Source organism: Tasmannia lanceolata, unplaced genomic scaffold, assembly GCF_043159265.1.
Source record: "Tasmannia lanceolata isolate RefF3 unplaced genomic scaffold, GAP_Taslan_0.1 ptg000018l, whole genome shotgun sequence".
In the NCBI taxonomy this organism is placed as follows: domain Eukaryota; kingdom Viridiplantae; phylum Streptophyta; class Magnoliopsida; order Canellales; family Winteraceae; genus Tasmannia; species Tasmannia lanceolata.
Genome location: NW_027518695.1, coordinates 19,936,832 through 19,955,293, shown reverse-complemented (window position 1 = coordinate 19,955,293; position 18,462 = coordinate 19,936,832). Strand labels below are relative to the sequence as shown.

Here is an 18,462-nt window from a genome sequence, read left to right as displayed (position 1 = left end):
TGGGTTGAGTTTATTCAACTCTCAAACAAGTGATTATTGACTCTATAAAACTAGAGCACATTTTCCTACTAATGTATAGAGATTTTACACATGTATCTAGATTTTCTTACAATATTTTAATGTATAGAAGCTACGAATCATATCCTAGAGGTTATGAACATTTTAGACTGAATAGGAGATCCTAGATTAAAAATTTGTAGGTTTTTTATTAGCAAAGTTATTTGCAAGGATCATCTCCAACTATAGCCAGATCTCCAATCTTAGAAAGTTACCAAATCAGTCACTCACAGAGATGTTGGAAACTGTCCAATCTCTCATGTTACCAACAACAGCAACTATTCAAGGGTTTGGAAACTGAACAATCACTTATGAACAGTATCAATCCTCTCTTACTAATCTGGTAATCTGGTCAATATTTATGTATATGCATAAACTCTATAAAGGAAAACAAGATTTGGGCATCTCTCAATCAAGGAGAGTTGTCGAAATATTTAGTTATTTCTATGATATCAGGGCACTACCATCTCCAACAAATCAGTTTTTTCATCTTTCAACTTCACAACTGTTCACAACAAATCCAACATTTATTCTTTGGAACCATCGAGATCAGCTACTCTTAAGATGGATCATTTTGTCCCAGTAAGAATATGTTATCGCCCAAATAATTAGCCTCAATACCTCCCAAGTTATGTGGAACACACTTAAAAGAAGGTATGCATCCCAAACACGTTTCTGTGTCCAACAACTAAAATTTTAGTTTCAATCTCTTAAGAAAGTTGCTTTCTCTATTGATGAAAACCTTCACCTGGATATGATAATCGTTTGGATTATACAGGTCTGTTGATACCTCTATTAATAAAGCATTGGTTAAAAAAGGAAATAACTTTTTAAAAAAAAGGATTGGTTGATTGTTTTAAATGGTTGTATTTTAACTATTTATTCACTTTCCAGGACATGTTTGGGGCGGGGATTGAGACCTCATCAACTGTCATGGAATGGGCCATGGCAGAGTTAATTAGAAAACCTAGTGTAATGGATAAAGCAGAGACAGAGGTAAGAAAGGTTCTCAAAGGAAAGGAGAGGATAACAGAGAGTGAAATTGATGAATTTAGCTACTTAAAACAAGTTATCAAGGAGACAATGAGATTGTGGCCTCCTCTTCCATTGCTAGTTCCTAGAGAATCGATTGAGAGATGTGAAATCAATGGATATGAAATACCCAAGAAGACAAGGGTTTTTGTGAATTCATGGGCAATAGGAAGAGATCCAAGACATTGGGAGAACCCTGAAGAGTTTTACCCAGGGAGGTTTTCTCATAATTCTATTGATTTCAAGGGTCAGCACTTTGAATTTATCCCATTTGGGGCAGGAAGGAGAGGTTGCCCTGGTATGTTGTTTGGACTAGCGACCACTGAGTTAACCCTTGCCAACCTCCTCTATTACTTTGATTGGAAACTTCCTCATGGGATGAAAGGTGAAGATTTGGACATGACAGAGACCTTTAACCTTACTCTGACAAGAAAGTCTAGCCTAAACTTAATTGCAACCCCTCATTTTTCCCATTATTTGTGATTTATGGTAGTTTATGTGAATAAAAAGCATGTTACATTATGACAAAGAAACAGCATAAGTACTTTAAATTCCTGTGAATAGGACATAAATGATTCTTATGTTCATTTTCCATATTGACTATAAATGTATGGACAATGCAAGTTTCATATGATAAAAGGTTGTCCCCAATTTTTTCTCTCACATACTTTGCACGGATCCGGATTCGTGTGTTGGGATCTCGCACTGATTCGAGGTGTCGGATTCGGCAAACCCTCAAAAGGAGGATTCGGATTCGGTAATTTTAAATAAAATTAAAATTTTAAAATTAAAAATTTAAATATATGTGTGTGTATAAGTATATGTATATTCATTAAAAATTTGAGGGTATAGGGTATTAAGAGAGTCGAAGAAGGAAGGGGGTCGATGTTCGAGGGTCGAGACGCTAGGGTTTTTATTAAAAGAGTACGGGTAGTGCCCCCGTTGTCTGTTGGAATTATTTTTTTATTAAAATTTTATTAATTAATTTTTTATTTAAATTTTTTCCATTCTGTTTCTAAGATATTCAAAATAGGATGCCCATTCTGATTCCTGATTTTGACAATCCAAATGGGGTCTTATAGGATGCACAATCTCAATATCCTAATGGGTCTTCCGATGAGGTTGGAAAATAAAACTTACATCCTTTGATATATATTTTCGTATCCTTTGATATTTTCACATGGAAATGCTAAACAGAATGTCACTTTTATGCTCCTTCCTATAAAAACATTAATCATTGGGCCCCACTTCTATGTTGTTTCAATAATAAGATCTGTTGATCCGAACAAAATCAATAAGTTTGACCAACTGCAATTTAGAACACAATGATCGGATGATCTTTAGACCCTTTACCCACCAATCATCATCTAATGTTCCACCAATGAAAGATAAATAATTAAATATTCTAGTCCTTTACCTGACTATGACCACGTGTGTCTATATGCGTCTGCGTGTCTTTGTGTGTGTGTGCGTGCATGTCTCTGTGTTGTGTGTATGTGGATGTGGTGTTTGCATGCGTGTGTGCGCATGCATGTGTGTTCATATGTCTTTGTGTATGTCTCTCTCTGTGTAATTGTGTGTTTATCTGTGTATGTATGTATGTGTGTGCCTGTGTGTGGATCTGTGACTCTGTGAATGTGTATGCGTGCATTTGTATCGGTGTCTTTATATGTGTGTGTTTGGTAAGGTGTATGTGTGCATGGTATATGTCTGTGTGTGTTTGCGCGTTCGCATGTGTGTGACTGTATGTGCGCGCGTGTGTCTGTGTGTATGTCTATGTGTGTACGCATGTGTGCCTATGTGTGTTTGTGTGTGTTTGTGTGTGTATGCGTGCCTATGTATGTCTGTGTGCACATGCATGTGTGTCTGTGTGTGTGCATATGACTGTGTGTGTATATGTCTTCATGCTATGGGTCTTCAATGGGTCTTCAGTGGCAGAACTACTTTTGATAGCTACAAGTTTCACTTTTCAATTTCGTGCAAAGTAATCTTTGCCACAATGATACCACAAGTTCATGTCTTGCTTCTTCATGTCACCATATTTTTATTTGTGGCCGGTGTCTCTCCTGCTCTTATATTCACCTTACTCCTCTTTTGAGCTTTCGGAGAACATGGCCTTTTTCTTGTCCTCGATATTCATGGTTATAACATTCACAACCCAACATCTCATGGATAACAAGTTAACTTTCCAACTCATCTACAGTAGGTTGATAAGGCCATCTAGCAATGGATGCAATGTGCGCCCTGTACTATGGTTGCAAGCCGTTGATCAGGTGTCTCCTCAGCTTTGTTTCTAAAATCTTGTTCTCAGGATCCAAATGGTACATTGAAGTCTTCTATCTTTCGGAAATCCTCTTCTATGGAGAATTTCTCTTGCGCTAGGCTTTCCATCTCTTTCTCTAAAATTTGAAGGTGGTCGGTTTTTTTTTCCGTAAACAGCCCGAGAAATGTATCTCATGCCTTGTGTTCACATGTTCGCATGCGATATGCAAACAAGCATGTCATCTTCAATCGACTGCTGGAATGTATACAAAGCTCAACAGGCCTTAGCATTCCACTTCGTCTTCAGTGAGGGATCTACTGCAACATGTGTTGCATCGATTCGGATTCACATGTCGGGAACTGACATGGATTCAAGGCAAGCCCAAGAAGTAACATTCTTAGATTCAGTAATTTTTACTTAATAAAATTCTATATTCATGAAAATTTTAAGAGTGAGGGGTCGAGGAGTTAGGGTTTTTATTAAGAGAGGTGAAGAAAAGGGAGGAAGAGAGTTGATGTTCGAGGATTGAGGGTAAAGGCATTAGGATTTTTATTAAGAGAGGATGGGTTGTGCTTTTATAAAAAAATAATTGAGAAGAAAATGTGTTTAAGAGGAAAATATACAAGATTTACATTTTGAAAGATATATGACATGTCTGATTCACCCGAAAAAATAGGAATCATGGGGGACACAGCTACAACAAGAATCTGGTTGTGACCCACACGAATCTATGTCTGAAACGCGTGTAAAAACATGTCGACATGGGTTCAGCATAGGGGCAAAGAATCCATGTGGAACAAATTGCAGCATTGTGCTTTCACCGCTCATCACATACCAGAGCTCATCTCCTTTGCAAGTACGAATCCATACACAATTTTCACATCATTGTTTAAGTTTTTAAGCTAATTTTGAAAACATGAAAAAACCTAATTCATCAGCCATCTTCTTCCTTGATTGGATCTTTTTTCTATTGTATAAGATTAGTCCCGCTTTGATACTACTTGTAGAGGTCGATGCCGTAGAATACGCAACCGAGTTGCAGAGGTCAATGATGCATGCAGTAGAAACAAGAAATCAAAGTACAGAAGAACAACCAGTCGAGAGAAGAATCACTCAAAAGAAAGCACTCAAAAGTGCAATTTTCACTTTATAGAAGAAATGTTATATAAAACCTAGGTTACAACTCATATGGGCTTCTTCTATGTATAGGAAACCAAAGCAACTTCAATCCCAACTCAAACAATGACCCATAAACTCAAATAATGACTCATTTTCCCACTCAAACAACTCATATTCTAGCTGGAAAAAAAGCTTATTTTATCTAAACCACCAACTAATTGAATCATATTCTTAATCAAATACATTACTCTAATAATCTCATAATAATATATACAATCCACGCCCCCTGTCCCTCCACTGTTGCAAAAGTCAACTACTTGGACAATCTACCTGCCTGTCCCTCCAGTGCTTGTGCAAGAGTCACTATTAAACTCTTAACAACATACTATGAGATTTAATAGACAATTTTGCGGAAATCCATTTTGCGGCTCACTTTTGCTCGAGAGAACAGCCACCTGACATCAATTAAATAATAATACAAATCTGCTTAAGAGTGAGCCTGTGTGGTGGTTCTCTCCTGCAAAAGTGAGCCGCAAAATTGCTTTCTAGGAAATTGCCTAGCAAATCACATAAATTATAGCCTGTTTCTACTATATTATATCATGTATATTATACTATAATTGACCTTATGGTATACCAAATGAAAACCTAAATGCATATTGATAGAGCTATTTAATTATTATTCTTGTTGTCTTTGTTGTTGGCATCTTTGCTTTAAAAGAGAAAAGCATCTAGTGCAAGTTGTTTAATTTTTTTAATCTATTTGCACTCCCAACAGAAGGCAAACCTATATAGAAAGTTCACCTCAAGACATGCACCCCATGAGAATCAACAAATATACACATATTGGTTGAGAAACCCCTTAAACAACCAACTTCAAAAAACTCCAATTTCTATCCTTCCATCCATGGAATTCCACTTCCCCTCCTTTCCTCTGGTCCTCGCTTTCATCTTCTTCTTGTTCATGGTGATGAAGATCAGAAAGAGAACCAAAACCCAAAACCTAGTGCCAAGATTGCCTCCAGGGCCATGGAACTTCCCCATCATAGGCAGCCTTCACCACTTGCGTGGCTCACTTCCACACCACTCCCTTTGGGACTTAGCCAAGAAGTATGGGCCCCTTATGCACCTCAAGCTTGGCCAGGTCTCAACCATAGTAGTCTCCTCTCCTGAAATTGCTAGAGAAATCATGAGGACCCATGATCTAAACTTTGCTCAAAGACCCAAGTTGGTCTTGGCCGAAATCATCCTATACAAATGTACAGACCTTGTTTTTGCTCCTTATGGAGATTACTGGAGACAACTCAGGAAGATTTGCATTTTAGAGCTCTTAAGTGCAAATCGTGTTCAATCGTTTTACAAATCAAGAGAAGAAGAAGTATCAGATCTCATTCGATCAATTTCATCCACGACTGGTTCAATAATCAACCTCACAAAGATGTTCATCTCATTAAACTACAACATAACATCGAGGTACTGTGAAACGACCAATTACTCCAAAAGCTTAAACTGATAGAGTTGGTTTTATTTAATCATTTCTACTTCAACACCACACCCCCACCCCCTCCCCCCCCCCCCCCCCCGCACAAACACACACACACATGTGGCCCCTCTGTTTTGGGATTGGCCCTGTACGTGGCACCTCTTTTGAGTTGGCCTTGTATGTTATGGAGTTGTGTTTTGAACCCGAGACCTGCCATGAGACAGTAGCTCAAATACCATGTGAAACAACAAATTAGTCCAAATTCTTAATCATTTACCCCCCCCCCCCCCCCCACAACACGCTCGCTCGCGTTTGACCTCTCTTCTTTTGGGTTGGACGTGCACGTGGCACATGTGGCCCCTCTTTTGGGTTGGCACTATACATTGATTTTTAATATCAAAGAGTTGTTGGGTTTTGAACCCATGACCTGCCTCCAAAAGATTAGGCGGTTAGAGTTGGTGTTATCTAATCATTTATTTTATACTTCAACAGGTGCACCTTTGGAAACAAGTGTGGAGACAGAGAAAATTTCGTATCGGCAGTCAAAGAAACGTCAGAATATGCATTGGGTTTCAATGTAGCTGATTGCTTCACATCTTTGAAATTCTTGACTGTGATTACTGGAACAAAGCTTATGTTGGAGAAGTATCATAGGAAATTAGATGGGATCCTCGACAAAATCATAAAAGAGCACAGAGAGAAGAATATGGGGAGGAATAACCATGAGGAATATGAAGAGGAGGATTTGGTAGATGTTCTTCTAAGAGTTCAAGAACATGGAAACCTTGAATTTCCTCTCGAAACAGACAACATAAAAGCTGTCATATTGGTATGTGTATTTTCCAAGCAGCAAACTTTTGCCACCACCATATATTTATTTAGGGACTTGCTAGGCAATTTTTTATTTATTTATGAAGATAACAATTTTATTATATATTAATGGATTGCAGGTGAACTTCAGGGGGTAAGGATTGCCCATAAAAAATGATTTGCAAGAACCTCCTAATTTGGCTAAGCAATCAGCCAAATCATGGGCACTTTTAGGAATAGGAATAAGAGCAAAGGAGCGAACACCAAACAAACACATATATTTTATTTCATCCATAAGATTAGCGAGTCTATGGACTGTCGCTAATCCCTTTAGCCCACGAGAATGTGTTAGAGGAGTCACTTTCCACTTGCTAGGCAGTTTTGCAGAAAGCCGTTTCATGGGTCACTATTTCAGGAGAGAACTACCACCTCGTTCCAGATTTTGTCTTATTCATTTATTCATCTGAGGTGGCTGTTCTCTCATGAGAAAGTGAGCCCTAGAATGGCTTTGTGTGAAATTGCCTAGCAAATCCCATTTTTAAACAAGCAATGTGATGTCTCAATGGACTCAACCTTTGATTTTTCTCCCCGTTTTGTTATGTTTTTTGTTCTTTTGTTCTTTTTTCTTTATAATTAAGAGAAATGGAAAAGTATTGAATAGATGGGAAATTGGAAAATGGAAATGAATGCTAATAATTAAAATTATACCCATGAAATATGAATATATGTTGAGTCGGCTGAAGATGGATGCATCCATAGTTTTAAAACTGCCCCGCGTCATCGTGGACTCCCTTGAGTCGACTCCCTTTTACTATTATCGTGTTCCATGTTTTGCCGCTGTGTTCCACGTTTTGTCCTACAAAGTCGATAAAAAATCCTTTGACTCTACCGAATTATGACGGCATCAACCGAGCACTCAACCGCGTCAACAGAGTACTCGACCGCGTCATGCCGAGTCAACTATGATTTTCTTCGGCCGCTTTTAGCGCCATATCCGTTTTTTTAAACACTATGCATCCATATCAGAGATAATAAAAAAATAAAGGGGAAAAAAGATAACTCAAAACCCCATATTGGAAACAAACAGAGGAAGGTAGGAAAAAACAAATCTAATTAAAATCAGAATATTCTAAAAAAATGGTTGTTACAAATTTGAGTATTTAACTATTTATTTCCATTACAGGACATGTTTGGAGGGGGGATTGACAATTCATCTACTATCATGGAATGGGCTATGGCACAAATGATGAGAAACCCTAGAGTAATGGAAAAAGCACAGACTGAGGTGAGACAGGTTCTCAAAGGAAAGGAGAAGATAAGAGAGAGTGACATTGCTGACTTGGGCTACTTAAAACTAGTTATCAAGGAAACTATTAGGCTGTGTCCTCCACTTCCATTGCTAACTCCTAGAGAGTCAATGGAGAGATGCCAAATCAATGGATATGATATACCCAAGAAGACAAGGGTTCTTGTGAATTCATGGGCAATATCAAGAGATCCAAAGCATTGGGAAAACCCTGAGGATTTTTACCCAGAAAGGTTTTCTAATATTTCTATTGATTTTAAGGGCCAGAACTTTGAATTTATCCCATTTGGGGCAGGAAGGAGGGGTTGCCCCGGTATGTTGTTTGCACTTGCTACCATTGAGTTAGCCCTGGCCAACCTTCTCTTTCACTTTGATTGGAAACTCCCTCATGGGATGAAAGAAGAGGATTTGGACATGAGAGAGGCCTTTGGCTTAACTCTAGTAAGAAAAAGTAACCTAAACTTAATTGCAACCCCTCATTTTCCCATTGTTTCTTGACTTTAGCATGCTTGTTAAGATAGATGTCTTGATGAGTAAAGTTCATGTGATTCATGGGTAGTTTATGTGAATGGTAACATGCTCGAAAGAGTAAGAACTTTGAAGCTATGTCGCATTTTATATCTTAAGAGTTTCACACAGATACACGCATTCATGATAATTACACCATTAGAGAAAGCCATCTGTACGACGAACTTTTCAATTATTTTCCCATTTTAGGCTCTATTAGTTTTGGATTTTGAGAATAAATTGACTAAAACTGATTATTGGACTCAATTGAGGCCCTGTTTGTTTTGGATTTTGAGAACCGACTGTGAGTCCAAAACTGATTATTGGACTTGAAATCAACAGTCGGCTCTGAAATCCTAAACAGACAGGGCCTAAACACAGTTTTGAGTCAAATAAACGGTTTTGGACATAAAATCAATTCTCCAAATCCAAAACGAATAGGGCCTCATAATTTTTTCATTATAAGAACTATAGGAATCTAGTTAGCGATGAATTCTAGTCAAATTAGATATTTTACACTCGAAACTATCATTGTCAATGTAAAAACAATGCTCTGTTATCACCATTATAAATTTATAGTGCTAAGCAATACACATGGTGATCCATTAATAATTCAAACACATGTTTATTTTTGGTTCTGTGTGTTAACAGTATGCAACATTTGCAAACAAGATTTTCAAGAACAAAAATAACAGGGTAAGACAATAACAATTAACACAACGGGATATACTGTTGGGGTTCCACGAAAAAGCAAAGATCCCACAACGGAAAAGTGATTAGATATGGATGGGATTATAAGGACTTGGGCACCCTCCCTTTAACAACTAGCTTTTAAAGGTGAGCTCTACCCGGGTCCCAACAAGTGGTATCAGACCCGGGGCGTGATTCCCTCGGGGAAGATCTCGATAAGCCCGGTGTACCTTCGAGGACGGTGAAATTCCCTCGGGGAAGATCTCATGGTTTCAACGTTGCCACCGTGTGGAGGGGCGAGATTGTCCATATTGCTTCCAAGCAAAGCGGGAGATTGTTGGGGGTTCCAAGGGAAAAGCAAAGATCCCACAATGGAAAAGTGATTAGATGTGGATGGGCTTACGAGGACTTGGGCACCCTCCCTTAACAGCCAATTTTTAAGGGTGATTTCTACCCAGGTCCCATCATACATGTGGTTCGCTACAGTGTGCGGCTACACCCATAGGAGAATAGTTCAAAATATTTTACTACCGTAGACATCCCATTTTTTCAAGATCGGACTAATGGTAGGTTGCCGCAATGATGACTCCAATGATAAATGCAAAAGGCTTCTTCTCCCTGAGTGAATTGACTATTTGCCATTCATAGGTGTGGAAAACGAAAAGATTCCCAAACCTTGTGACCTAAAAGTCTACCCAAAATCAGTCCAAACATGTCAGAACCAGATTGCTAACATAGCCCTGTGCTTGCCAATCTAAGATCCCAGAGTTTGAACCCTGGAACCAGCAAATACCCTGAGTGTTTCCCATTTTTCGGGACCAGGACAAGACTTACAATTGTAACTTATTACTGGAATCGTAAGAGATAAATATTACGATCATAAGATCCCTGATAAAAATCGTAAAACACAAACTTTAGTGAATTGTGCAATCTACCTTGTTTTCCGCACCTATAAAGAGGTAGGTAGGCTAGGCATTCAGCAGGAAGGACCTTGGGCTCCCAAGTCTTCTTTGCTAAGAGGAAACTCTCCCCATTAGTGTTGTTGAAGCCAGAGAAAGCCTGAACTCCATCGGAATTCTCGCCGGATAATTTCCAAAGGAAAATACCCTCTCCTCCATCGAAATTCCGGCGAGCTTGCTGGAAGAGTTCCTTTAAGGAGTCAGAGCGGCGCCATCCATCCTCGCTTTGGAGTGTTAGGGATTCATCAATCCCTTAGGTAACCCCTTCCCCCTCTCTTGCTATTTTCATTCATTTCCTTTTTTGTAGTATAGCTTAGGTTGGAGCTCTGTAGATTCCAAGCCCCATGGCCTTCCTCCACTTCAACTAAGGTAGGGTAGTTTACTTGCTCTTCCCCACTCTCTTTCCATCCCTTGTTTTCCTTGAGTCTCTGGTTTCTTTCATAAACCAGGAGGATTGAGGATAGGGATCTATGGATTTATGGATTCCTTTGAGGAAAAATAATTCCTAGCCGCCCTTCTTGGGTGTGGCTTGACATTGTGGTTGGAGTAGCCCTTCTTTTTTCCTTTCTTTTTCCTTCATCCTTGGTCTTCTATTTCTTCCTGCTTTAAGCTCCTAGTCCTTCGCAATGGACTTAAGGAGCTAAGGATGGGTATTATGGTCCTCATGAGGCCTTCTTGATGGAAAATTAAGCACCCAAGCACTCCTTTTGGGGAGATATGGGTTGATAAAGTTCCCTGGAATCCCCAATATTCATGGATTTTACCAGGCATGCTGTAGCATCAGTAGCAAGTAATGATTTTTCACAAAACCTTATTGTTTTGCATTCTGGACAGAACTTACGATTGTAAGTTTTCTTGCCAATCGTAAGCCATAGTGACTTACAGTTGGAGCAAAAAAGTCACAATTGTAAGTCAGTCACAGAGACAAAAGTAAAGACCTCTGATTTTAGCAACCGACATTTCTGTTTCCAGTACTTAAAAATCATTAAAATGACTTAAATGGACTAGGAGATCGACCGGGCCTCCTGGGCATATGTAGTGCCTAACACCTTCCACCCATGTAAACAAGCTCCCAACCTAGAGTTTTGGTGATAAGACCATGCAAGACAGAGTCATTAAGGGTCCTAGGCCCCTTCCTAGATGGCGACCCTATCAATCCCCTTCAAATCTTTCATTTGTGTGGAGGAAGAGTGCATTTTACCTAGGGCTGCAACTCGGGTCGGGCGGGTCGGGTTTTGGAGAACCCAACCCTAACCGAGAAATATCTCGGGTCGGGTCGGGTCGGGTTTTTTTTCGGAAAACCCACGATTCCCAAACCCGGCCCTACCCATGATAAATCTCGGATCGGGTTTTTCACGTTGACGCAATTTTTTAAGGAAAATTCTTGTTTGGCAAGGCAACTCAACTCATAGAAGCATAAATTACACTCACATTACACTTGAATCAAACAATGATGTAATTACACTCACATCACACTTGAATCAAACAATGTTGTAATTAAACAATGTTGTAATTTCCATCAAACAATGCTGAATCAAACACTTGAATCAACTCAACTCATAGAAGGAGAAATTACACTCACATACAGTAAGTAACAGTGGGTGCGTGGGTTTTCACTTTTAACTTTTAACTAACAATAGAAAAAAATGTACATACTATAACTTTTGTAACTCGGGTCGGATCGGGTCGGGTCGGGCCCCTTCAAACCCGGCTCGACCCGAGATTCATGCGGGCTTTTGAATACTCAACCCGGCTCGACCCAAAACCCATGAAACCTGAACCCAACCCAAGCTATTTTCGGGTCGAGTAGATGCGGGTCGGGTAAAACCCGGCTTGAGTTGCAGCCCTAATTTTACCCATTGATTCCTTTGGAATTTGGGGTAGGATGAACCTAAATGGCTTAAATCATCAAAATACCAAGGCAAAAGAGTCCACAGAGCCACACGTGGAGGTTCACTCCTCCACAACTATGCAGGGTATAGAAAGGATTACAAGAGGTTTTGTTAGAAATTTTGAAATCAAAAAGGTAAAAAGTTACATTTTAAAAATAAAAAAATTGGAGGGAAGATTCAAAATAAGAGCCTCCCTCTTGTTTTCAAAAGCTCTTTGTCATTAGAGATGATTTGAGATTTGAGCCCAAGACCAAGAGGTATGTGAAGTGTGTTTCAACTCTAATGCAAGAATTTTTATAGTCCCACATTGAAACTTTCAAGAAAGTTTCACCTCGTTATAAGAGGTAGAGTGGAGGAAAGGCTTGGGCCCTTTAGGGGCATTGGAATTTGTTGGGTGACTTGGTTTTACTTGAACCAAAGTTCATATAAACACACACGTGCGGACCGGGCAGCAGGGGCGGAGCCAGGAATTTGCTCCAAGAGGGGCAGAGAATGGTTCTTATAGCATGTTGGGGCCTGCCATTTTACACTTCATATTTTGCTAGGTGGACCCACCATCTCCCCCTAACCCGTGCATATGGAGCCCGCAATTTACAAATTATATTTTGTTGTAGTGAGGCCTACTATTAATAATTCATTTTCGGATGAGTGGGGCCCACTATTTTGCACCTGTATATAGCATGAAAAAAGATCCCCTTTCGCCTTTTGCTTTTAAAAACCCCATAGTTCCTAAGATTTTATATGTTGTTAGCGCGTGAAGACTATGAAATCTAGTATTTTTCAAAAAATACTTCGGGCCCAAAACGTAGGATGATCCAAACCGTTCATTTGTTGGCAGTAAATGGGCTACACCGCGTAATGGAAACGAGATTGCCCGTTATACAAACCTCTATATTTTGAAATCTTTGGAGGGTTAGGATCATCCTATGGAGATGATTTACGGGGTGCAACTATTTATTTTGTAGCCCTACATAAACAGTTTGGATCAACCAATAAAGAATGACCCACATTACCCTTTTTAAAAATACTGGATGTCAGATGCACACAACATATAAAATCTAATAGGGGGAAGTGTGCGTGCGCGTGAGAGAGAGAGAGAGAGAGAGAGAGAGAGAGAGAGAAGAGGGAGGGAGGAAGGGAGGAAGGGAGGGGTGAAAAAATCGGAATTTCCAGGAGGCAACTGCGCCGCATTGAAACTTTCAAGAAAGTTTCACCTCGTTATAAGAGGTAGAGTGGAGGAAAGGCTTGGGCCCTTCAGGGCATTGGAATTTGTTGGGTGACTTGGTTTTACTTGAACCAAAGTTCATATAAACACACACGTGCGGGCCGGGCAGCAGGGACGGAGCCAGGAATTTGCTCCAAGAGGGGCAGAGAATGGTTCTTATAGCATGTTGGGGCCTGCCATTTTACACTTCATATTTTGCTAGGTGGACCCACCATCTCCCCCAAACCCGTCCATATGGAGCCCGCAATTTACAAATTATATTTTGTTGTAGTGAGGCCTACTATTAATAATTCATTTTCGGATGAGTGGGGCCCACTATTTTACACCTGTATATAGCATGAAAAAAGATCCCCTTTTGCTTTTTGCTTTTAAAAACCCCATAGTTCCTAAGATTTTATATGTTGTTAGCGCGTGAAGACTATGAAATCTAGTATTTTTCAAAAAATACTTCGGGCCCACAACGTAGGATGATCCAAACCGTTCATTTGTTGGCAGTAAATGGGCTACACCGTGTAATGGAAACGAGATTGCCCGTTATACAAACCTCTATATTTTGAAATCTTTGGAGGGTTAGGATCATCCTATGGAGATGATTTACGGGGTGCAACTATTTATTTTGTAGCCCTACATAAACAGTTTGGATCAACCAATAAAGAATGACCCACATTACCCTTTTTAAAAATACTGGATGTCAGATGCACACAACATATAAAATCTAATAGGGGAAGTGTGCGTGCGTGTGAGAGAGAGAGAGAGAGAGAGAGAGAGAGAGAAGAGGGAGGGAGGAAGGGACGGGGAGGAAGGGAGGAAGGGAGGGGTGAAAAAAATCGGAATTTCCAGGAGGCAACTGCGCCGCATTGAAACTTTCAAGAAAGTTTCACCTCGTTATAAGAGGTAGAGTGGAGGAAAGGCTTGGGCCCTTCAGGGGCATTGGAATTTGTTGGGTGACTTGGTTTTACTTGAACCAAAGTTCATATAAACACACACGTGCGGGCCGGGCAGCAGGGGCGGAGCCAGGAATTTGCTCCAAGAGGGGCAGAGAATGGTTCTTATAGCATGTTGGGGCCTGCCATTTTACACTTCATATTTTGCTAGGTGGACCCACCATCTCCCCCTAACCCGTGCATATGGAGCCCGCAATTTACAAATTATATTTTGTTGTAGTGAGGCCTACTATTAATAATTCATTTTCGGATGAGTGGGGCCCACTATTTTGCACCTCTATATAGCATGAAAAAAGATCCCCTTTTGCTTTTTGCTTTTAAAAACCCCATAGTTCCTAAGATTTTATATGTTGTTAGCGCGTTAAGACTATGAAATCTAGTATTTTTCAAAAAATACTTCGGGCCCACAACGTAGGATGATCCAAACCGTTCATTTGTTGGCAGTAAATGGGCTACACCGCGTAATGGAAACGAGATTGCCCGTTATACAAACCTCTATATTTTAAAATCTTTGGAGGGTTAGGATCATCCTATGGAGATGATTTACGGGGTGCAACTATTTATTTTGTAGCCCTACATAAACAGTTTGGATCAACCAATAAAGAATGACCCACATTACCCTTTTTAAAAATACTGGATGTCAGATGCACACAACATATAAAATCTAATAGGGGGAAGTGTGCGTGCGCGTGAGAGAGAGAGAGAGAGAGAGAGAGAGAGAGAGAGAGAGAGAGAGAGAGAGAGAGAGAGAGAGAGAGAGAGAGAGAGGGAGGGAGGAAGGGACGGGGAGGAAGGGAGGAAGGGACGGGTGAAAAAAACCTGAATTTCCCAGAGGCAACTGCGCCGCATTGAAACTTTCAAGAAAGTTTCACCTCGTTATAAGACGTAGAGTGGAGGAAAGGCTTGGGCCCTTCAGGGGCATTGGAATTTGTTGGGTGACTTGGTTTTACTTGAACCAAAGTTCATATAAACACACACGTGCGGGCCGGGCAGCAGGGGCGGAGCCAGGAATTTGCTCCAAGAGGGGCAGAGAATGGCTCTTATAGCATGTTGGGGCCTGCCATTTTACACTTCATATTTTGCTAGGTGGACCCACCATCTCCCCCTAACCCGTGCATATGGAGCCCGCAATTTACAAATTATATTTTGTTGTAGTGAGGCCTACTATTAATAATTCATTTTCGGATGAGTGGGGCCCACTATTTTACACCTGTATATAGCATGAAAAAAGATCCCCTTTTGCTTTTTGCTTTTAAAAACCCCATAGTTCCTAAGATTTTATATGTTGTTAGCGCGTGAAGACTATGAAATCTAGTATTTTTCGAAAAATACTTCGGGCCCACAACGTAGGATGATCCAAACCGTTCATTTGTTGGCAGTAAATGGGCTACACCACGTAATGGAAACGAGATTGCCCGTTATACAAACCTCTATATTTTGAAATCTTTGGAGGGTTAGGATCATCCTATGGAGATGATTTACGGGGTGCAACTATTTATTTTGTAGCCCTACATAAACAGTTTGGATCAACCAATAAAGAATGACCCACATTACCCTTTTTAAAAATACTGGATATCAGATGCACACAACATATAAAATCTAATAGGGGGAAGTGTGCGTGCGCGTGTGAGAGAGAGAGAGAGAGAGAGAGAGAGAGAGAGAGAGAAGAGGGAGGGAGGAAGGGACGGGAGGGGTGAAAAAAATCTGAATTTCCAGGAGGCAACTGCGCCGCATTGAAACTTTCAAGAAAGTTTCACCTCGTTATAAGAGGTAGAGTGGAGGAAAGGCTTGGGCCCTTCAGGGGCATTGGAATTTGTTGGGTGACTTGGTTTTACTTGAACCAAAGTTCATATAAACACACACGTGCGGGCCGGGCAGCAGGGGCGGAGCCAGGAATTTGCTCCAAGAGGGGCAAAGAATGGTTCTTATAGCATGTTGGGGCCTGCCATTTTACACTTCATATTTTGCTAGGTGGACCCACCATCTCCCCCTAACCCGTGCATATGGAGCCCGCAATTTACAAATTATATTTTGTTGTAGTGAGGCCTACTATTAATAATTCATTTTCGGATGAGTGGGGCCCACTATTTTACACCTGTATATAGCATGAAAAAAGATCCCCTTTTGCTTTTAAAAACCCCATAGTTCCTAAGATTTTATATGTTGTTAGCGCGTGAAGACTATGAAATCTAGTATTTTTCAAAAAATACTTCGGGCCCAAAACGTAGGATGATCCAAACCGTTCATTTGTTGGCAGTAAATGGGCTACACCGCGTAATGGAAACGAGATTGCCCGTTATACAAACCTCTATATTTTGAAATCTTTGGAGGGTTAGGATCATCCTATGGAGATGATTTACGGGGTGCAACTATTTATTTTGTAGCCCTACATAAACAGTTTGGATCAACCAATAAAGAATGACCCACATTACCCTTTTTAAAAATACTGGATGTCAGATGCACACAACATATAAAATCTAATAGGGGGAAGTGTGCGTGCGCGTGAGAGAGAGAGAGAGAGAGAGAGAGAGAGAGAGAGAGAGAGAGAGAGAGAGAGAAGAGGGAGGGAGGAAGGGAGGAAGGGAGGGGTGAAAAAAATCTGAATATCCAGGAGGCAACTGCGCCGCCGCCCGCCCGCCCCGCCCCCCCCTCTGGATCCGCCACTGCCGTTCAGGTTTAGGTAAATAAAAATTATCTTTTTGGTAGAACTTGTTTTGAGTTTTTCCATAATTCGTAAATATTTTTTATTCCCGAAACGGTTTTGTAATTGCAATAATATTATTAAGGGAAAATGACCAAATAGAAGCGGTTTCTACTGAGAATGACATTTCAAAAGGGCTGTTTTCTAAATCACCAAACAGAAGTGATGTTGACTGGTTTGGATGACCATGGGACGGAACTACCCTTAGTTAAAAAACACGGTTTTAACTTTACTCTATTTCTCTCCCTCTGTTTTTACTCTCTTGATTTTTTTTTTACTTTTTACTTTCCACTGTTTACTCTCTCTCTCTCTCTCTCTCTCTCTCTCTCTCGCTGCAAATACGAGCGTCGGCGGAGAAATTCCGGCAAGTCTCTCCATCTCTCCGTCTCTCTCTCTCTCTCTCTCTCTCTCTCTCTCTCTCTCTCTCTCTCTCTCTCGGCCTCTCTGTATCTCTCTCTAGGTAAATCTGAGCGGCAAATCTCAGCGGCAAATCTCAGCGGCAAATCTCACAGGTTGGTAACCCATTTCTCTCACTGTCACTCTCTCCCTTTCAGTCTCTATGTGGTTTTGTCATTTAGGGTTTTGATAAGTCAGTGATTTAGTCGTTTTCTCAGTTAGGGTTATGAAAAATCAGTGGTTTAAACCTATCTCAGTGATTTAATTGATAAATGAGGGATTTGAAGTAACTATTGATGGTTATAATCCCCTAATTTGTTAGAAAGCAGTGGTTTAAACACCTAATTTCTGAGAAATCGGTGGTTTAAACTCCTAATTTCTGAGAAATTATTTGTTGAAACACCTAATTTGTGAGAAATCAGTCGTTTAATTGATAAATAAGGTGTTTGAACTAACTATTGGTGGTTTAAAAACCTAATTTAGGAGAAATTAGTGGTTTAATTGAGAAATGACGTGTTTATTCTCCATAGTGATTTGCTCAACACCCTAATAGGCTTGTAATAAAATGAATGGACATGTCATTGCTCTATAGGGGCTGAATTTGTTACAAATCAGTTGTTTAAACCCTTACTTTTTTATGTTAACAGTGATTTAATTGATAAATTAGGGGTTTATTCTCCGTAGTGATTTGGTCAGCACCCTACTAGGCTATTAAAAAATAGAATAGACATTTCAGTGGTATATTGGGTTTGAGTTTGCGAGCAATCAGGTGTTTAAACCCCTAATTTTTCATGTTAACAGTGGTTTAATAGATAAATTAGGGGTTTAATTCTCCTTAGAGATTTGCTCAACACCCTAATAGGCTTCTAAGAAATTAAATGGATATTTGTTAATTTGTTTCCTCACATTGTGTTTGAACAGGTCCACATCTGATTATTTGGATTCATATTCATCTTTTGCATATAGTAATCATCTCGTGAAATTATGGTAATGCCTCCTGTTATTCTTTTAAGTGTTGTATTTCTGGTAATGTGCTATATATCTAATAATGCTTTATTTTCCAACCGTCTTATGTTAC

The 18,462-nt window shown here is 40.0% G+C and overlaps 1 protein-coding gene and 1 pseudogene across 2 annotated transcripts in view; both read left to right on the top strand.

Annotated features, from left to right (window-relative positions):
- Window positions 1–1,572, top strand: part of LOC143850165 (desmethyl-deoxy-podophyllotoxin synthase-like) — a 34,537-nt gene extending 32,965 nt beyond the window's left edge. Inside the window, exon 4 of the mRNA XM_077359444.1 lies at window positions 952–1,572. Within this exon, the coding sequence (XP_077215559.1) occupies window positions 952–1,572 (621 nt within the window). The remainder of the gene's footprint in view (window positions 1–951) is intronic.
- A 3,745-nt stretch (window positions 1,573–5,317) lies between these two features.
- Window positions 5,318–8,568, top strand: LOC143850164 (desmethyl-deoxy-podophyllotoxin synthase pseudogene; annotated as a pseudogene). The gene is made up of 3 exons (XR_013235963.1): window positions 5,318–5,944; window positions 6,447–6,783; window positions 7,948–8,568. The product of XR_013235963.1 is annotated as a desmethyl-deoxy-podophyllotoxin synthase pseudogene (transcript).
- The last annotated feature ends 9,894 nt before the right edge of the window (window positions 8,569–18,462 follow it).